At 41.5% G+C, this 20,867-nt stretch overlaps 1 protein-coding gene across 16 annotated transcripts in view; it reads left to right on the top strand.

The window, feature by feature from the left end:
* Positions 1-327: 327 nt before the first annotated feature.
* The window catches only part of GPATCH8 (G-patch domain containing 8), a 108,292-nt gene continuing 87,752 nt past the window's right edge, over positions 328-20,867 (top strand). For 2 of the 16 annotated variants that reach the window (XM_063798464.1, XM_063798474.1), the window contains exon 1: positions 374-644. Coding sequence is in view for 3 of the 16 variants with exons in the window: in XM_001150301.7 (XP_001150301.1) it covers positions 600-644 (45 nt within the window). In the remaining 13 variants the exon portion in view is untranslated. Of the gene's footprint in view, positions 645-20,867 lie in introns of all 16 variants that reach the window. The other 14 variants (XM_063798479.1, XM_063798480.1, XM_001150301.7 and 11 more) reach the window with 13 other exon arrangements.

Below are 20,867 nucleotides of genomic sequence, written 5' to 3' on the forward strand. Positions count from 1 at the left end.
TTTTACTTTTTTGTGGCACTTGTTGATATTTAAAAATATTTATTTTACGAGTTATGTGAGTTCTTCCACTGGAATGAAATCCCCATAAGAGGAGATCATTCCTGTCTCGTTCACCGTTGAATCCTCAGGGTGAGCTGAGATTCGAAGCTAAGCAGTCTGGCTCTAAGGTCGCGCTTTCGGCCCAACATTATGCTGCTATTTAGTGAAGACGATGGACTTCTGAGCACACGGGGAAGCAACAGTGAGAAAAGACACCCGGAAGTGAGCAACAGCAAAACATCCAGATTTGTCCGCACGGTGCCCCCTCTGACCTTTCCCTCCGGAAGCTCTCGCGGCTCTCGGGCGGGAGTGCGCACGCGCGGCCACCGGGGTCGCTCCGGGTCGCGCGCGGAGCAGGGGCTAGAGGGAAGGGTCAGCCTCCAGGGCTGGCAGGCGCCTGCGCCGCGGGGCTCCCGTCAGGACGCGCATTCTCGCTCCCTCCCTCGGCTGCGCGCGCCCGGTGGGCGTGGGAGGAGGCGGGGAACCGGGGAGGGGTGGGTGTCGCAGGAGGGAAGGAGCGAACCGGAGAGCGTCGTCCTGAGAGGAGTGAAGGCGGCAAAATGGCGGACCGCTTCTCCCGCTTCAACGAAGACCGAGACTTTCAGGTAAACACGGGCGTCGCCGAGGATGCGGGGAAGGCGCTGGTCTAGCCCAGAACCTCCTTCATCTCCGGCTCCCAGCCCTCTTTCCTTCCAGTTTTGCTCCGACTTGCGAACCAGCTCGCTCTTCTCCCGTCTCTGCTTTCTCAAGAGGCCTCCCGGCTTGAGGGAGGCCGCATCTCCTCGCACCCGCATTCTCTTACCCCTGAAACTCAGGCCGCGGGGCTTGCGGCTTCCGCCTGTTTGGCATCGGATTTCGGAACCGGGCCTGAGCGCCGTGTGAGGGGCTGTGCCCTCCAGGTCTGCCCGATCTGTGCCGGCTAAGGGCTGGCTCCCAGGGGACAAGAGGGGTGGTTGGGTTGGGCTGAGAGGGCTTGGGGGAGAGTATTGCTGAGGCCAAGGCTTCCGAACCCCGGGATTTTGCTCTCACGGATCCTTTTGGGGTCCTTCTCTTTTCTTTCTTCACTGTGATAAATCAATTCCTTTCATTGTCTGCTTTTCCTCTTCTTTACCTGGGAAAAGGTTGCCTTCGCTGTCAGACGCCTTATTGGTTAGTCATACATTGAGATTTCGCGGGGCATAAGTGTTGCTGTTGTTATTAGGCTGTTAATTGGGCTTGGAAAGCAGTAAGTTACTGGACTATGATCCGATGTGAGCCTAACCTCAAATCCTATCTCGAAAGATTTGTAAGAAGCGTGATGATAATAGGCCGTCCACGCATGGGGTCACTAGTGCCAAAAGCTTGATTTTTCTTTCTTCAATTGCAAATGTTGGTATGGAAAAATGCCCTTACGATGGCAAGCTCTATTGAGTAAAAAATAAAGGCCAAATTAGAATAACTTGTTTTTTCGCTGTTGAAAATACCTTTCTGTTGAAATTGTTACCGCGGAAATCTCGAAGACTAAAAGGGATTTAGTAGAGATTGGCTATTTCTAGGTAAAATACATCCGTAGAGTCTCAAAAAAAAAAAAAAAACACTGCATTACTACCGCATATCCTGGCAACTGCAATTTGGGTCGGGATGAATCTCAGAACTCAAGTTTTTATCCCGCTGCAGATCCTACTCAAAGCAGTACGAAAGCACTCTAGATGTGTTTCAGAAGGCAGTTTAAAGAGTTTGAATTCCCTGAGATGATAGGATTGGTAAATAAATAGGTAAAGCAGTTTAACAATTTTAACTCAGCACTGTTAACAGTCTAGTACATAGAACGCTTATGAGAAGTTTTGCAGCAGTAAGGGATCTGGGGGCTGTTAAAAAGCCTTGTGATCATGCGCCTGCTGTATAGCTGCAGCACAATACAGGAGAGTCTCAGGATGTTCTAAGGATATAATGCAGATTCACCAAAGTTTGAAGCAGTTCATGTTAGCCTTTTGATCCCTGAGAAATATATATACACACATACATATATATTAGCAAGCACTATAAAATATGAGTTGGCTGCAAGGTGTATGAGCTTTATTGATTTTTAAATTACCGGTAGAGACATACTGATAACTAAAGCCCGCAAATGCTTTTCAGAGGAGAGAATAATCTCAAGGTGACCTAATAAAATCGAAAATAGATAATATGGACAGTTAAGTTTTGAGGAAAGATGACTGTCAACCACAGAATTCCAGCAGGCTTAGCAAACAGGATTTTCAGGGCCTTTAATGAAGATTTTGAAAATTGTGGATAGCAGAGTGTGAATGCTGTTTCCTGAAAAAAATTCAGGGGGTTAGCCTGTACTTTTTCAATACTCAGTTTCCAAGTAAGATGACCCTGTCTTCTGATGCTTTAGTTGGGTATTGCAAAACCCGATTTTGGTTTCATGGTAGTCCTTTGAAGATGATACGTATACTTCATTTTCTGCTTATATGTTGAAAGAACCAACCCCTGTTAAATTGGGTCAGCCAGGAAAAATTTTTTTTTTTTTTGAAATGGAGTCTCGCTGTGTCGCCCAGGCTGGAGTGCAGTGGCACGATCTCGGCTCACTGCAACCTCTGCCTCCCGGGTTCAAGCAATTCTTCTGCCTCAGCCTCCCGAGCAGCTGGGATTACAGGCACCCGCCACCATACCCGGCTAATTTTTGTATTTTTAGTAGAGATGGGGTTTCACCGTATTGGCCAGGCTGGTCTCGAACTCCTGACCTCGTGATCCGCCTGCCTCGGCCTCCCAAAGTGCTAGGATTACAGGTGTGAGCCATCGCGCCTGGCCGAAAATGTTGGTTTTTAAAATTCAGATGTCCTAGCATTTTGGGTAAATAGGGTATTGGGAATGGAAACCTTTTTAGACAGTTGTAAGATGTTAAAACTTTTATAAATTATGTTAACATTCCTAAAGTACATTCATTTAAAAATAAAGTGGTATTTTTCTACATGTTTTAATAAAGGGAAAATACAGATTGACTTTCATTTAATGATGTATTTTGATTCAAAATTATTGGTGAGAGAATGTAATGTAATAGGATTCTCCTGTGAATAATGTATCTGAAACATTTTCAGCTTCAGGTTATTCAAAATTAAACGTGGCCTCCTTTTAAGGTTTTGGGTGAAGCCACTGACTATACTTGAAAACAAGTCATAGTAGGTTTCCAAACACAGTGGATAGATCTTGTTGCTTTCAACAGATCTTGTAGCACTGGAAATTGTTCATCTTCTCTGGTAAGTTCGAGATGACATTTTCTTTGCCTTTAATTTGGCAGGATGATTTAAAGTTGTAGAACTTCACTCTTCACCGGTTTATCAAGTGCAAATTTTGGAGAGTTTGATGTCTCTTGAAATTATTATGGAGTCAGGGAGTTGGGCTATTAAAATTTGTGAATACCTAAAGTTGCGAAGGTATTTTGTATATATAGTGAAAAGTTATAGTTAACAGTGATATGCCACTTGAAGCGCTCATGTATATAGAGATTAATAATTATCAGGGACCTAACTTTTTTAATTGGTAACTTTATTATAATAACAAACAGGTCCTATTCCACAGGCTTTATGTGTCTTATCTCATAGTCTTCACTATAACCCTACGAGGTAGGTACTGTTATTACTGCCGTTTTCAGCTGAGGCACAGAGAATTAAGTAACTTAGCCAATTACATACATCTGTTAAATGGCAGAGCCTAAATTCATACTGGCTTTTGGATTCTTGTACTTGTCCTCATGACCATTCTGTCTGCTGCTGACAATTATACATTTTATGTAGCTGTAATTGGGTCATCAAATGTGGAGGATAGACTTATAGGTGACAAAGAATAAGGGAGCTTTTAGAAAGGTGATACAGTTCCAGTTTTTATTTTGTTTGGTTTTGTCCAGATCTGTCTCTTTCTGGTCTCCCAACGGCTTCTAGGGAGGCTTTCAACAATGATAAATTACATTGTGTCATAGAGGATATATTGTTACCTGTTTTAGTTTAGACATTCTTTTGTCTAGCCTTTTAAGTGTTTTTTTTTTTTTTTTTAATCTTTGGAAATCTTTGTAATCTAAGCTGATGTATTTATTTTTACAAATGTTTTAAGAGTTTTAACTACTCCTTTAAGAATCTGGCCTCAATTTCTGAATGAGATGTTACTTCTGCCGGCATTTACCAGATTAAGATATATTTGTTCACAAATTGAAGTGTTACACAAACTAATGGAAAATGTATAACTTAAGATAATCAACACTTTGGATTACAGGTTCATTAAAGAAAGTTTTGTTTGTACAGTGATGTACAGCTAGCTATACGGTGCCATTAAGATACAGTGCTTAGCATTTTATGGTTGCGCAGCTATTATTGGTGATGCAGCTGAATGCTGGTGAGGAAATGTTCTTTAGTATATGTACCTGCAGAGGACTGATGATTCGTGTTCCGAGTGTTCTCTGCATTTTATTTATTTATTTATTTTTTTTGAGATGGAGTTTCGCTCTTGTTGCCCACCTGGAGTGCAATGGCACCATCTCGGCTCACCTCAACCTCCGCCTCCTGGGTTCAAGTGATTCTCCTGCCTCAGCCTCCCGAGTAGCTGGGATTTCAGGCATGTCCCACCATGTCCAGCTAATTTTTTTGTATTTTTTAGTAGAGACGGGGTTTCACCCTGTTGGTCAGGCTGGTCTCAAACTCCGGACCTCAGGTGATCCACCCACCTCGGTCTCCCAAAGTGCTGGGATTACAGGCGTGAGCCACCGCGCCTGGCCCTCTGCATTTTATTTCTAATGAAAAGGAACTACAGTAATAGATTAGTGAGTGATAAGTTGATAAGAGAAACAAGACATGCTATGTTAAAGGTCATAATAAAAATACAGAAATTGCCCAAGAACTTTCTGTAATCTATGTAAGTAATCATAATGGTAAATAGCAATAAGCTAGTCATGTATTACATTTATGCAGTATGTTTGTAGGAATCCTCTTTGTGTTTCCATATGTAACCAGTATGTGACCCTTAGGAAATTCTTAGTTGAGACTATTAAGTGAAGAGGTTCATAGTTTTAAGATATTTAAGTCACAGAAGCATATTAGTATATTTTCTGTATGTAATATAGTTGGCATTGTAATTCAGGTATGCCAGATATGACACATGGACAAGTGTTTTAAATGGTTTTTCCTATGTCTCGCTCCTGTAATCTGGAAGAAATGCCACAAGCTGTGAAAATTAATGTCAGTTTGGCTTGGGATACTGAAATTTATACAAAATCATTACTCTTCCCTGTCTCATAGTATGATAAGTGAAAAGGATTAGAATCAGGGCTGTACCAGTTTCAAAATACTGATGCTGAATTGACATGATTGTTAGCAAATGCAAAATGATATTGACATTGGTTAATATATTCTTAGGAGATCGAGAGTGACCAAAGTAAAGTCAGCATAAGAGAAGTTTCCCTGGAGGTGATTTGAAGGGTAAATGGTATATAATCACTTTTAAAATGTGGGACATATCAAGGACATCTCAACATCACAGAGAGAGACTTAAGTTGTAATTAGGAAAGATTGGGGTTGGGAAGAACTGTGATCAGAGGACTTCATGTGATGATGTATATTATTTGTTTTCAAAGTAGGCATGGGAGGCAGGAAGAAACAGATCTGGACAAATAGAGTATTATGCCGAGTATTATTTCAGGGCACTTACAATACAGTCAAAATGATAGAAAAACAGGTATTCCTGTTGTACCTTTCCCTTTCTTCTATACATGTAACACAGTTCTCATTAGAGTACTGCAAAGGGATTCTTTCATCACAGTTTCTCATGTCTTTATGATAAATTGTATAACCAAAGCTAAAATTTGTGACTTAAAAATATTTCAAGATACATATGTAATAAGCTATCCTGATTGTGCTGCTTCATAATTGAGATACATTTCCATGTGATTTCTGTCTATCTGGGTACATGATAAAAAATTTTAAAAGGACAGTCTGTTTTTCTTTTCTTTTTTTCTTTTTTTTTGGAGACAGTGTCTGGCTCTTTTGCCCAGGCTAGAGTACAGTTGTGGGATCTTGGCTCATGCAGTCTCCACCTCCTGGGCTCAAGCAATCCTCCCGCTTCAGCCTCCCAAGTAGCTGGGACTACAGGAATGTACCACCATGACTGGCTAAGTTTTGTATTTTTTTTAGAGACGGGGTTTCAACTTGTTGCCCAGGCTGGTCTTGAACTCCTGGGCTCAAGCGATCCTCCCACCTCAGCCCCCCAAAGTGCTGGGATTACAGGCATGCACCACTGCACCCAGCTGACAGTCTGTTTTTTTGATGTGGTCAAGACTTTTTTTAATTTAATTTTTTTAAATAAAAAATTCTTTTTTGAGACAAGGTCTCACTCTGTCACTCAGGCTGGAGTGCAGTGACGCGATCATGGCTCCCGGCAGCCTTGACCTCCCAGCTTCAAGTGATCCTCCCACCTCAGCCTCCTGAGTACCTGGGGCTACAGGTGTGTCACCAAGCCCTGCTAATTTTTTTCATTTTTGTAGAGATGGGGTTTCGCCATGTTGCCCAGGCTGGTCTCAAACTCCTGAGCTCAAGCTGTCCTCCCACCTCGGCCCCTCAAAGTGTTGAGATTACAGGCATGTGCCACTGTACCTGGCCAAGATTACCATTTTCTGAAAGCGTAGCAGAAGTTCATGAGATCTTAATTATGAATCAGAAACCTATGTAAAGTTTTCATTTTTGCTCTTCTGACTTAGTTTCTAGTATTTTATTAATGAAAATGGTTTCTAGCTTGAAGTAGATAGATTCCAGTTCGTGAGTTCTATTAAAATTCCTTCCCTGAAACAACTTGGTACTTTTGCTTGTATGTCTGGCATTAATTTTCTTTTCATATTAGCATTACCATTTAGCATTAAGTGAAAGCAGATTCATGGTAATTACCAAAGGAATTACAGATGACCACCACAAATACTGAAAGAAGTCATTGATTTGATATTGCAGTGAATACCAGAAGATGTTGTAATGATTTTCCACTTATAAAAAGTGAATTGTCCATTTAACTCTGGAGGTCTAAGCAAATGTGCTTAATGCATATCGTATTAGTCAATGCAAAAAGTTAAATATGCCCAGGCTGAAAGAAGGTGTATAATGTATGGTCGTTCTTATACCAAATGATTTCTTTGGAATTTAAACAAATATGTTTAGTATTTTATTCCTAATTTAGGAAGAAAAAGCAACTAAAGTTGTTCTGACATTGTACACAGATGAGTAGCACGTAACTCTGTTATTTAGTAAGCCCCATAGATAGTAAGGAATAAAAGTTGTTAGTGAGCAAAACAGGAGTATCCTGCCATTTGCTTTAATTCTTCTTGTGATAGTTTTGAGGTACAATAATTCCTGTGTGCGTGTCACTCAAGCAACCAGAAAGTGTCTTTGTAATACGCATTTGGTCTCATCTCATGAAGTTCCAGTTGTTTGTTGTCATCCTTGTGACTCTTTGGTAATTACATTGATTTCAAAGAGGAATTCTAATTCATCTTAGTGTTTCATAGAATTGAGACACAAAATAGCTTTACAGGTTTAAAGTTGTAATAGAAAAAAGTCATAGAGTTTTCTGACATTTTAATAATGACATTGTTGGAAAAGTCAGTACCTGTCTTATAGCCCCCATAACATTATTCTTCCAGAGTTAATAAGAAAAGAGGAGCTTACTTTTTCATCATTTTTGTAGGCAGTGCTGATCAAAATCAAGAAATTATTTTGATACTGTAGGTCTTGACTATAGAAGAAGTAAAGGTAGGCTGGGCGCGGTGGCTCACGCCTATAATCCCAGCATTTTGGGAGGCTGAGGGCAGGTGGATCACCCGGGATCAGGAGTTCGAGACCAGCCTGGCCAACATGGTGAAAACCCATCTCTACTAAAAATACAAAAAATTAGTTGGGTGTGGTGGTGCGCTCCTGTAGTCCCAGCTACTCAGGAGGCTGGGGCAGGAGAATCTCTTGAACCTGGGAGGTGGAGGTTGCAGTGAGCCGATACTGTGCCATTGCACTCCAGCCTGGGCAACAGAGTGAGACTCCATCTCAAAACCAAACAAAACAAAAAAAGAAATTAAAGCGAATGCTTGTGGATTGTATGCTGTAGTGTCAGTAATTTCCCTTGTTGCTATGAATAGAGCTATGAGTGAAATTATGAGGTATCTTTAAAGAAAGGGCAAAAGTGGTTGAAAATTTAATTGGTTTAATATTGTACTAGGGTATCATCTGTGCGAGCAATAACAAGGGGTATATTTACCTTTAGAATAGTTTCTAGAATATAGACTAATTTTTGAAAACTTAATTAAATAAAACAATGTTTGAATAGTGGTTGTACGAAGAAGTACGTATTGTAGTGTAAGTATTTCTGTGCGGGTAGTTTGTTAAGAAGTGTTTTTGTTTTCAAGGAGTTTTCATTTTAGTTGGAGAGAGAACGTAAGTAGTAAGGTTTAGTTTATTATTCATAAGACCAGCATGATTATCAGAAAAACCAGCATGATTATCAGAAAAACAGTATAGCTAATAAATGCATAACTCTAAGTAAAGGAGAGAATCCTTAAAGTGGGATGATTGGACATGCTTTTATTTTATTTTATTTTTTTCAGACAGAGTCTTGCTCTGTTGCCCAGGCTAGAATGCAGTGGCATGATCTCAGCTCACTGCAACCTCCACCTCCTGGGTTCAAGCAATTCTCGTGGCTCAGCCTCACGAGTAACTGGGATTACAGGTGCCCACTACCACGCCTGGCTAATTTTTGTATTTTTAGTAGAGATGGGGTTTCATCATGTAGGTCAGGCTGGTCTTGAACTCCCACCTCCAGTGATCCGCCCGCCTTGGCCTCCCAATGTGCTGGGATTACAGGTGTGAGCCACCGTGTTGGCCTGGGCATGCTTTTATGAAGAAGTTAGCATTTAAGCTGGATCTTGAAGGATGGGATTGCATCCTTCAAGTGAATGGAAGTACACTCAGTTGGAAAAAATAGCCAGGACAAAAGTAAAGAAGTGGAACAAACAGAATTTGTTTTTTTAGGACAATGAATTAATGATTGGGCATAGGGAAAAAGTGAAGACTAGGGCTGCAAAGATAAATTTTATTTTAATGCTGCAAGCAGGCATGCGCTAGCTATTTAAGGTTCTTAAGCTGAGGGATAGACAAAGTCCTCTTTCTTATAGGAAGATTAATTCAGCTATAGTTTGTTAGATGTGCTATACCCATATAGTTAAAGTGCTGATAACCAGTCTCTCTTAACCAGAGTTAATGTGAATAGGAGCAAAGGAGTAGAGGGTGTATATGAGGAGTGATTACAATAATGGACCATGTGATTTCTTTCTTTTATTTTGAGATGAAGTTTCGCTCTCGTTGCCCAGGCTGGAGTGCAATGGTGCAGTCTTGGCTCACTGCAACCTCTGCCTCCCGGGTTCAAATGATTCTCCTGCCTCAGCCTCCCAAGTAGCTGGGATTACAGGTGCATGCCAACATGCCCGGCTAATTTTTGTATTTTTAATAGGGACAGGGTTTCACTATGTTGGCCAGGCTGGTCGCGAACTCCTGACCTCAGGTAATCCACCCACCTCGGCCTCCCAAAGTGCTGGGATTACGGGTGTGAGCCACCGTGCCCGGCCGGACCATGTGATTTTAAGCGTGGTAAGGAGATGAATGAGGACTTCTGGGAGTGGGGGTGGTGGCAGCAATGTAGGTAGTGAGAGGGTGAAAAATTGGTAGGATCAATGGATTGTAGATTCTGATGGGGTTTAAGACTTGTTAGAGTGGGAGTACTGTAGGGAATGAGCTAGAAAGGTAGAAGGTGGTGGTCGTAGAACACAATGTTTGAAATAGGGTTTATATTAATAGAAGGGTTGAGATTATTGTTAATGAACATGAGAGTACATCGTTAAGGCAGAATGGAGAGCAAGATCATTGTAGGAAAGGAAGTTAAGGAACTGAGGCACCAGGATGTTACAAAGATAATCTGACCTGGTTATGAGAATGGTAATATGGTATAGTTGTATACTGTCATGGTTTAATAAATGCCTCTTATATAATGTTCTTTTCTGGTTCTTCTAATAATTCAGTGAAGTAAATAGAAGAGGTACTAATCCTATTTTGAAGATGAAGAAACTGAGGCCCAGATAAATTATTTTGCCTAGTGCAGAACTGAAGTTTGAACTTTGCTCTTTTGACTTCTTTTGTTCTTTTCTTTTTAAATAAAAGAGACGGAATTTTGTTACATTGCCCAGGCTGGACTTGAACTCCTGGGCTCACACCATCCTCCCACCTCTACCTCCCTAGTAGCTGAGACTACAGGTGCACGCCATCGAGCCTGGCTGATTTCTTGTATAGTATTCTGTTTATTGTGGTATATAGATTGGCCTCTCTTTAAGGTATATGTACTGTGGTATATAGATTGTGGTATGTAAAGTGTTGGTATTATCTCCAGTATGCAAAACATTGTACTTCTTTAATACATGGCAGCATTTTGTACCAGTTAATAAACTGGTAGAAAATAGTTGGTATGCTTATTAAAGATTATAATTTTTGTTTCAGAACATCTCAGTATTAAAAACCAATAGTTGTCAGGCGTGGGGGCTCGTGCCTGTAATCCCAGCACTTTGGGAGGCCAAGGTGGGTGGATAACCTGAGTTCAGGAGTTTGTGACCAGCCTGGCCAACATGGCAAAACCCTGTCTTTACTAAGAATACAAAAATTAGCTGAGCATAGTGGTGCATGCCTGTAGTCCCACCTACTGCGGAGGGGAGGCTGCTGAGGCAGGAGAATTGCATGAACCCAGGAGGCAGAGGTTGTTGTGAGTCAGGATTCTGCCACTCACTCCAGCCTGGGTGACAGAATGAGACTCTGTCTTTAAAAAAAAAAAAAAAAAAAACCTAATGGCTTACCACCATTGGTTTAATTGGTTATAAACCAGTGGTTTAATTGGTCATTTATGACTTCTTGCTTGTCTTTTCACTGTCTGTGGGTCTAGCAGATAATCCCATTCCATTTTCCAAACATTAGTGAGTACCTGATTGTTATCGTGGCATCATAAAAGGATAAGAAAACAAGACAAAATTCCATTTTGTTCATTTGTTCCAGTAAAATAATAGATTGGAGAGGAGAATGGTATTTCTACTGGATACTCTCAAGTTAGGGTTCTACCAGCTTATCCTTGACCATTACACCTCTATAAAAGTTGACTACTGTGATATATGGTGAGGATAGTATCAGCTACTGTTTGTTGCCAGCTATATTACATGTCAGGTCTGGTGCCAAGACATTTCGAAGATATTTATCTAATCCAAGTAACTCTCCAAACTAGGTGGTGGTATCTCCCCCTTTTTTTTTGTCCTTAGTTTTTTATTTATTTTTATTTTTTTGAGACGAAGTCTTGCTCTGTCGCCCAGGCTGGATTGTAGTGACTACATCTCGGCTCACTGCAAGCTCCGCCTCCCAGGTTCACGCCATTCTCCTGCCTCAGCCTTCCGAGTAGCTGGGACTACAGGAGCCCGCCACCACGCCTGGCTAATTTTTTTTTGGTAGAGACAGGGTTTCACTGTGTTAGCCAGGATGGTCTCAATCTCCTGACCTTGTGATCCTCGTGCCTCGGCCTCCCAAAGTGCTGGGATTACGGGCGCTTTTTTTTTTTTTTTTTTTGAGACGTCTCACTCTGTCACCCAGGCTGGAGTGCAGTGGAGCCATCTCAGCTCACTGCAAGCTCCGCCTCCCAGGTTCTCGCCATTCTCCTGCCTCAGCCTCCCGAGTAGCTGGGACTACAGGTGCCCGCCACCACGCCTGGCTAATTTTTTGTATTTTTAGTAGAGATGGGGTTTCACCATGTTGGCCAGGCTGGTCTTGAACTCTTGACCTCAGGTGATCCACCCACCTCAGCCTCCTAAATTGCTGGGATTACAGGCGTGAGCCACCACGTCTGGCCGTAAATTGAAATAAATTTTAAGTATACTAGTGAAATGACACTAATAATCCCCAGGATGTCCATTTCTTTTTGGATAGGCTTTTTCTCCTGGGACATTTTCTTTTTAAATTCCATTTTTAAAGGCACATACATACATTTATTTATTGAGACAGGATTTCATTGTACTTCCAAACACAGGACAAATGTGGAAATTTGCCCAGGAAATTTGCGATCACTGCTTACTGCACTCTTGACCTCTTGGACACAGGCAGTCCTCCCATTGCAGCCTCCCGAGTAGCTGGGACTACAGGTGTGTACCACCACATTCAGTTAATTTAATTTTTTGTATTTTTTGTAGGGATGGAGTCTTCTTTTGTGGCCCAAGCAGGTCTTGAACTCCTGGCCTCTAGTGATCTTCCTGCCTTCCAAAGTGCTAGGATTACAAGTATGAGCCACCATGCCCAGCCAATATCCACCAACTTTGAGTAATATTATTCATTTAAAAATGTTTTTCAAAGAAGTTGTAAGAATTTTTTTTTTTTTTTTTTTTTTTGAGACGGAGTCTCGCTCTGTCACCAGGCTGGAGTGCAGTGGCGCAATCTCGGCTCACTGCAATCTCTGCCTCCCAGATTCAAGTAGTTCTCCGCTTCAGCCTCCCAAGCAGCTGGGATTACAGGTGCCCACCACCACACTTGGCTGATTTTTGTGTTTTTAGTAGAGACGGGGTTTCACCATCTTGGCTAGGCTGGTCTTGAACTCCTGACCTTGTGATCCACCTGCCTTGGCCTCCCAAAGTGCTGGGATTACCAGCATGAGCCACCACGCCTGACTGAAGTTGTATTAAATTTTAATAGTTATAGGAAGAGGGAAGAGGCTAAGAACATCTCTCTAGAGTTTCGTATTGTGTTTTGCTTTTTGAGATTATAGGCTCTTGATTGTGATCTTTGACTTGTCCTAATAATTCCTTCTTCTCCAGCTCTAATTTGTCTCTACTAATTTCTACATAGTTTAATCACATAAAGGATACAGCTGTGGGATTATGTAGACGTCAGAATCAGCACCAGTTAGCAAATAATAAGATTTCATTTATCTGGATAAATTTAAGGCAATTCCTGTCTTTATTGATACTTAAATGATCACCACAACCAAATTTGTAAGAGAGAAGTTTCCACATTTGTCCTGTGTTTGGAAGTAGAATCCTTGACTTGTAAGGAACTAGAGCTTACTGTGTATTTTAATAACATGCAGAGCAGGTCAGCCAGGTTGTATTCATTTGCCATTAGATCTGCCACAAGTTGAAGTTTTTTTTGAGAGTGGAGGCAGTTGAAGGAAAGTCAGTTGGGTGTATGCATATAATTTAAAATCTAATACTTTTTTTTTTTTTTTTAGAAAAGCTAGATTGCTTCCAGTCTGACCCTTTTGAACTTAAATTCCTGATCAGCATAAATGAAAAACTATATTTCAACTTTGAAAGCATATAGTATTCAGAAAGGAAGTGTTGATTTAGATAATGAAATAAGTGTTCCAAGCAGTCATCATTTTTTTAAATTTAAATTTTATTTTTTACCTCCCTCAGCTCATACCTATAAGCAGTCATTAAAACTAAATTTTAGGAATGCTGTAATATAGGACCTATGAATTTTTATTAGGATAACCATGAGTTTTAGTTTATACCTTTTGTCTTGGAATAATTACTGTTAGCATCTTTTGTTTTTTCTTTTTTTGTTTTTTTCTAAGACAGGGTCTTGCTCTGTTACCCAGGCTGGACTGAAGTGACAAGATCATAGCTTACTGCAGCCTCCAACTCCTGGACTCAAGGGATCCTCCCCACTCAGGCTCTTGAATAGCTGAGACTACAGGTGCACACCATCATTAAAAAATTTTTTTTCAAAAATTAAAAAAAATTTGTAAAGATAGGGTGTCCCTGTGTTTCCCCAGCTGATCTTGAACTCCTGGGCTCAAGAGATCCACTTGGCTTCCCAAAGTGCTGGGATTATAGGTGTGAGCCACTGCACCCAGCCTTACCCCCCATTTTATTCTCGAAGTGGTTTGTATGATATGTTATATGATCATCTAGATCTAAAGGAATTTCAGAGATCTAAGTGAGGTTTTGAAGAGAAGGTACAGCAGCAAAAAATACCTTTCAGATCCTGTTGAGGCCTTCAGATAATCAGACGCCATACTGAATGTTTTTAGAAAGAATGATCCTGATAAGTCTAAGTTTGTCAGAATGACTCAATTTTGGTGGGGAGGTGGGTTAGGAGGCAAGAAATAAAATATCACCACTACTATCATTGTCATCATTACTACTACTATTATTATAGTTGTGCCCTTGGGGTTTGAAATCACATTTTTCCTCCTTCCTCTTTTTGTTTTTCTAGTATAACATTCAAAAGGGACAAAAGGCAGCTGGGGGCGGTGGCTCACGCCTGTAATCCCAGCCCTTTGGGAGGCGGAGGCGGGCGGATCACCTGAGGTCGGGAGTTCAAGACCAGCCTGGCCAACATGGTGAAATCCCGTCTCTACTAAAATACAAAAATTAGCTGGGCATGATGGCGGGTGCCTGTAATCCCAACTACTTGGGAGGCTAAGGTGGGAGAATTGCTTGAACCCAGGAGGGGTAGGTTGCAGTGAGCCAAGATGGCACCATTGCATTCTAGCCTGGGTGACAGAGACTCCATCTCAAAAAAAAAAAAAACAAAAAAGAGGGGGTGGGGACAAAAGGATTCAGAGTGAAAAGAAAACCACTTAGTTAACCTTCCCAAAGACAACCCCACTATTTCCAATTGCATGGTGGTTCTTTCACAGAATGCTTAGTATATTATCCATATACTAAGCATTATGCACTCTTAACTTTCCCAAAGGGTAGCATGCAAGCACATTTTCTAGCAGTTTGAGTTTTTCCTCTTAATTGTATGTCCTGGAGATTATTCCATAACTGGAAGGTTTTTTGTTTTACTTTTTGTTTGTTTTTGCTTTTGTTTTTTTTGAGATGGAGTCTCACTCTGTCCCTCAGACTGGAGTGCAATGGGGCAATCTTGGCTCACTGCAACCTCTGCCTCCCAGGTTCAAGCAGTTTGATTACAGGCACCCGCCATCATGCCCAGCTAATTTTTTTATTTTTGTAGAGATGGGGTTTCACCATGTTGGCCAGGCTGGTCATGAACTCCTGACCTCAGGTGATCCACCCGCCTCGGCCTCACGAAGTGCTGGGATTACAGGCATGAGCCACTGTGCCTGGCCTGTTTTTTGTTTTATTTTAAAGTAATTTTAGATTTGTAGAGTAGTTACAAAAATAGTACAGAGAATTTTGGTATACCACTCACTATATTCCCTACTACAGTATCCATACACTAACTATAATACAATTATCATGGGCCATGTGTGGTGGCTCACACCTGTAATCCCAGCACTTTGGGAGGCCGAGGCAGGCAGATCACCTGAGGTCAGGAGTTCGAGACCAGTCTGGCCAACATGGTGAAACCCCGTCTCCATTAAAAATACAAAAAGTTAGCTACGCTTGGTGGCACGCACCTGTCATCCCAGGCTACTTGGGAGGCCGAGGCAGGAGAATTGCTTGAACCCAGGGGGCGAAGGTTGCAGTGAGCCGAGATCATGCCACTGCACGCCAGCCTGGGTGACAGAGCAAGACTCCATCTCAAAAAAATAAATAAAATAAAATAAATTGGTCTGGCGTGGTGGTGCACACCTGTAGTCCCAGCTACTCAGGAGGTAGACGATGCAGTGAGCTGAGATTGCGCCACAACACTCCAGCCTGGGCGACAGAGTGAGACTCTGTCTTAAAAAAAAAAAAAAAAGGGTCAGGCACGGTGGCTCATGCCTGTAATCCCAGCACTCTGGGAGGCCGAGGCAGGTGGATCACGAGGTCAGGAGATTGAGACCATCCTGGCTAACATGGTGAAACCCCTTCTCTACTGAAAATACAAAAAATTAGCCCGGATGTGGTGGCGCACTCCTGTAGTCCCAGCTACTTGGGAGGCTGAGGCAGGAGAATCGCTTGAACCCAGGAGGCGGAGGTTGCAGTGAGCTGAGATCGCGCCACTGCACTCCAGCCTGGGTGACAGAACGAGACTCCGTCTCAAAAAAAAAAAAAAAGCTAATTGGTTTCTTTAACGTTAACACAAAAACATAAACACCATCAACTCCATATTTTGCTGTAAAAATAAAATATTAACAGCAATCACTAATCCCTGGTAGTGAAGCACAAAACATTTTCCACCTACCCCCAACATAAATGTAGTCTCATCACAATGACAGGAACACCAAGTAAAAGTAAACAAAATACTAGGTGTCACTGGGGTTGGTGATAACTTTTCAGATGGAAAACCAAAGGCACACCCATGAAAGAAATAATTGGTAAGTTAGACTTTATTAAAATTTAAAACTTCTGCTCTGTAAAAGACACCATCAAGAGAAAGAGAAGACAAGACAGTTTGGCAGTTTCTTACAAACCTAAACCTATTTTTTACCGTTCAATCTAGCAATCATACTCCTTAGTACTTAACCAAAGGAGCTGAAAAGTCTACACAAAAACCAAAAACATGGATGTTTATAGCATTCTTTATTTGTAATTGCCAAAACTTGGCAGCAGTCCAGATATCCTTCAGTAGGTGAATGGATAAGTAAACTGTGGTATACCAATGGAATATTATTCAGCCCTAAAAAGAAATGAGCTATCAAGCCAGGAAAAGACATGGAAGAACCTTGGATACTTATTCAAGAATATGTGAAAGAAGCCAATTGGAAAAGGCTACATAATGATTGCAAATATATGACATCCTGGAAAAGGCAAAACCGTAGAAACAGTAAAAAGATCAGTGATTGCCAGGAGTTTGAGGGGAAGAAAATAAAGGGATGAACAGGTGGACACTGTGGATTTTTTGAGCAGTGAAATTATTCTCTATGATACTATAATGGTAGATAAATGTCTGTATACATTTGTCAAAACTCATAGAACTACATCAAGAGTGAATCTTAATGTACTATGGACTTTGGCTGATAATGATATGTCAATGTTGGTTCATCTATTGTAGCAAATGTATTATAATAAATGTGCAGGATGCTGTGTCTATACTTTCAGCTCAACTTTGCGATAAACCTGAAACTGCTTGAAAAAATAAAATCTCTGTCTATCTGAAAGTAATCACAAAAGTTACTAATTACAATAAACTCATATTCAGTATTTCTAAAGCACTTCTTCCAAAGAGCATGTGTAATTTAAAACTTTACTAAAAAACTGAAAGGTAACAAATTGAAAACAATGATTACCTCTAAGAAATGAAACAGAGGAGAAAGGAGGGCTTTCTTTCATGTTTTACTTGTTACAGTGTGGCCTAAACTTTTAACAATACCCATTTTACATTTGTATTATTTGTGTTTAGTAGTATATTTTAATAAAGGGGGCCACAATATACTAAAAAATTAAAGACATTGCTTGCACAACCTTTCCTCACCTGTGTCCAGGCTATCAGACTAGATGACATATTTAGAGGTAAGATTAAAGTTATTACAAAAACTGTAAAAAAAAAATTTTTTTAAGGTCTACCTATGAGCTCAGTCTAATAAAATGTCTCAAGAAAAGCATTTTACAAAAAAATGCCCTTAATGGGCATAATTTTAACAATGCAAATCACCTTTAAAAGACTGTGTGCCTGTAATCCCAGCTATTCTGGAGGCTGAGGCAGCAGGACTGCTTGGGCCCAAGTTTGAAAACAGCCTGGGCAACACAGGCTGTTAAAGAAAAGAAAGAAAAGAAAAGAAATGGAAAAAATGGAGAAAGGGGAATGGGCAAGAGCAAGAATGTGAAAGAACCGAGTCTTTACCTTGGTTAACTTGAATAAAATAAAAACTGTCTTGTATGAACCAGCCTCTTTTCATTTTATTTACATAGGCAACATGGTGGAACCCCGTCTCTACCAAAAACAAAACAAAAACTACATTAAACAAACAAAAATTAGCCAGGTGTGCTAATACATGCCTGTAGTCCCAGTTACCTGGGGGGCTGAGGTAGGAGAATCAATTGAGCCCAGGAAGTAGAAGCTGCAGTGAGCTGTGATTGCACCACTGCCCCGTAGCTTGGGTGACAGGGAGACCTTTAGTTATTCTAAATCAACACATAATATTCACTAGTGTACTAGAAAATGTTCTTATATAGGGCATATAGATGAAGAAAGAGTACCTGGACTTAAAAACATGCTTTATGGTAGAGGAGATAAGTAAACAGGGAGTCACAGTACAAGTACCATAACGAAGGTATAAACATAAAGCTAAAGGAGCACAGAGAAGGAGTGTCAGACAAGACTTCAAAGTAAAAGTGAGTTGGTCTTAGGGCTGGGGGCATGGGAAGAGTATGGGGACACTCTCATTGAGGGAATGGTAGCCTGGCCAGATTTGCTTTTAAAAACTTTATTAGAGGCTGGGCGGGATGGCTCACAGCAGCAATCCCAGCACTTTGGGAGGCCAAGGTGGGAGGATCGTTTGAGCTCAGGAGACGGAGTCTGCAGTGAGTCGAGATTGTGCCACTGCATTCCAGCCTGAGTGACAGAGCGAGACCCTATCTCAAAAATAAACAGAAAATCAAACATTAGTAAAGGCCAGGCGCTGTGGCTCAAGCCTATAATCCTAGCACTTTTGGAGGCCGAAGCAGGGGGATCACCTGAGACCAGGGGTTTGAAACCATGCTGGGAACATGGCAAGACTCCAAGTCTACAAAAAAAATTTTTTTAATGAAAACATTAGCTGGGTGTGGTGGCTTGCACCTGTAGTCCCAGCCACTTGGGGGGCTGAAGTGGGAGAATCACTTGAGCCCAGGAGATGGCGGTTACGGTGAGCCAAGATTGTGTCACTGCACTCCAACATGGATGACAGAGTGAGACCTTGTCTCAGAAAATAAAAACAGGCTTGGCATGGTGGGCTCACACCTGTAATCCCAGCACTTGGGGAGGCTGAGGCGGGCGATCTCTTGAGCTCAGGAGTTCGAGACCATTCTGGGCTACATGATGGAACCCAGTCTCTAAAAAAAATACAAAAAAATGTAGCCAGGCGTGGTGGCATGTGCCTGTGGTCTCAGCACTTGGGGATCTGAGGTGGGAGGATCACTTGAGCCTGGGAGGTTGAGGCTTCAGTGAGCTGAGATTGAATCACAAACAAATACATAATAAAAGTTAGACAGAGGGTCCCACTATGCTGCAGGACACATCATAGCACTTATGATACATTGAAATATCAAATTAGGGCGAAATTTAACATGACAATTACAACATTAAGTTTTACTTTTTAAAAGTTTTTTGAAACTGTCACAGCCAAGAGAAGCCTAAAGTGACATGACAACAAAATGTAATGTGGTATCCTCTGTGGGATCCTAGAACAGAAAAAGACCATTAGAGGAAGTCTAAGATAATCTGAATATAGTATGGACTTTAGTTAATAATAATGTGTCAGAGTTGGCCTCCCAAAGCACTGGGATTACTACCTACCCACCTGGTGTGAACCACCCACCACACCTGGTTTGCCCTTGTTTTTTGTAGCCAACTTTTCAGCAGCAAAAGTGTGACTCTGGTGTCAAATATTGAGAAGCCAGGCAAGAAAATTAGGTGGTCTGTTACTTTAAGCTTTAAAAAGTTTCATATAACCTTAATGGATATTTTGATGTTATTTTGTGTTTACCTTTGAGCTTTTAAAATGAAAACTAAATGTATGTTTGAATCAACACCATTTAAAATAAATTTCTGGGCTGCGCATGGTGGCTCACACCTGTAATCCCAGCACTTTGGGAGCCTGAGGCAGGCAAATTGCTTGAGGCCAGGAGTTCGAGACTAGCCTGGCCAACATGGCGAAACCCTGTTTCTGCTAAAAAATAAATAAATAAATAAATTGGTCTGGCATGGTGGCTCACACCTGTAATCCTAGCACTTTGGAAGTCCGAGGCGGGCGGATCACGAAGTCAGGAGATCAAGACCATCCTGGCTAACACAGTGAAACCCTGTCTCTACTACAAATACAGAAATTAGCTGGGCGTGGTGGCATTTGCCTATAGTCCTAGCTACTCGGGACGCTGAAGCAGGAGAATCGCTTGAACCTGGGAGGTGGAGGTTGCAGTGAGCTGAGATCACGCCACTGTGCTCCAGCCTGGGCAACAGAGTGAGACTCTGTCTCAAACAACAACAACAACAACAACAACAACAACAACAAAAACAACCAAACAAAAATTAGCCGAGCCTGGTAGTGCATGCCTGTAATACCAGTTTCTTGGGAGGCCGAGGCACAAGAATTGCTTGAACCCAGGGGGCAGAGGTTGCAGTGAGTTGAGATCGTGCCACAGCACTCCAGCCTGGGTGACACAGCAAGACTCTGTCTCAAAAAAATAAAAAATAAATTTCTGATTAAATATTTTGAATTTTATTTTAAAATGTAGTAAGTATGAAATTCAAGAGAAAAAAATGCAGTTAAAAATAGCCTACCTCGGCCGGGCGCAGTGGCTCATGCCTGTAATCCCAACACTTTGGGAAGCCGAGGTGGGCAGATCACAAGGTCAGGAGTTCAAGACCAGCCTGGCCAATATGGTGAAACCCCATCTCTACTAAAAATACAAAAATTAGCCAGGTGTGGTGGTGGGTGCCTGTAGTCCCAGCTACTCAGGAGGCTGAGGCAGGAGAATGTCTTGAACCCGGGAGGCGGAGGTTGCAGTGAGCCGAGATGGTGCCACTGCAGTCCAGCCTAGGTGACAGAGTGAGACTCCATCTCAAAAACACAAAAAAAAGAAATGGGTGTCTAAGAGATATGAGAGGTAGGCTGTATATATATGTGTGTGTGTATGTATGTATGTATGTATTTATTTATTTATTTTTTTTTTTTTTTGAGACGGAGTCTCTTTCGCCCAGGCAGAGTGCAGTGGTGCTGTCTCG

This window comes from Pan troglodytes, chromosome 19 (assembly GCF_028858775.2).
Source record: "Pan troglodytes isolate AG18354 chromosome 19, NHGRI_mPanTro3-v2.0_pri, whole genome shotgun sequence".
In the NCBI taxonomy this organism is placed as follows: Eukaryota; Metazoa; Chordata; class Mammalia; order Primates; family Hominidae; genus Pan; species Pan troglodytes.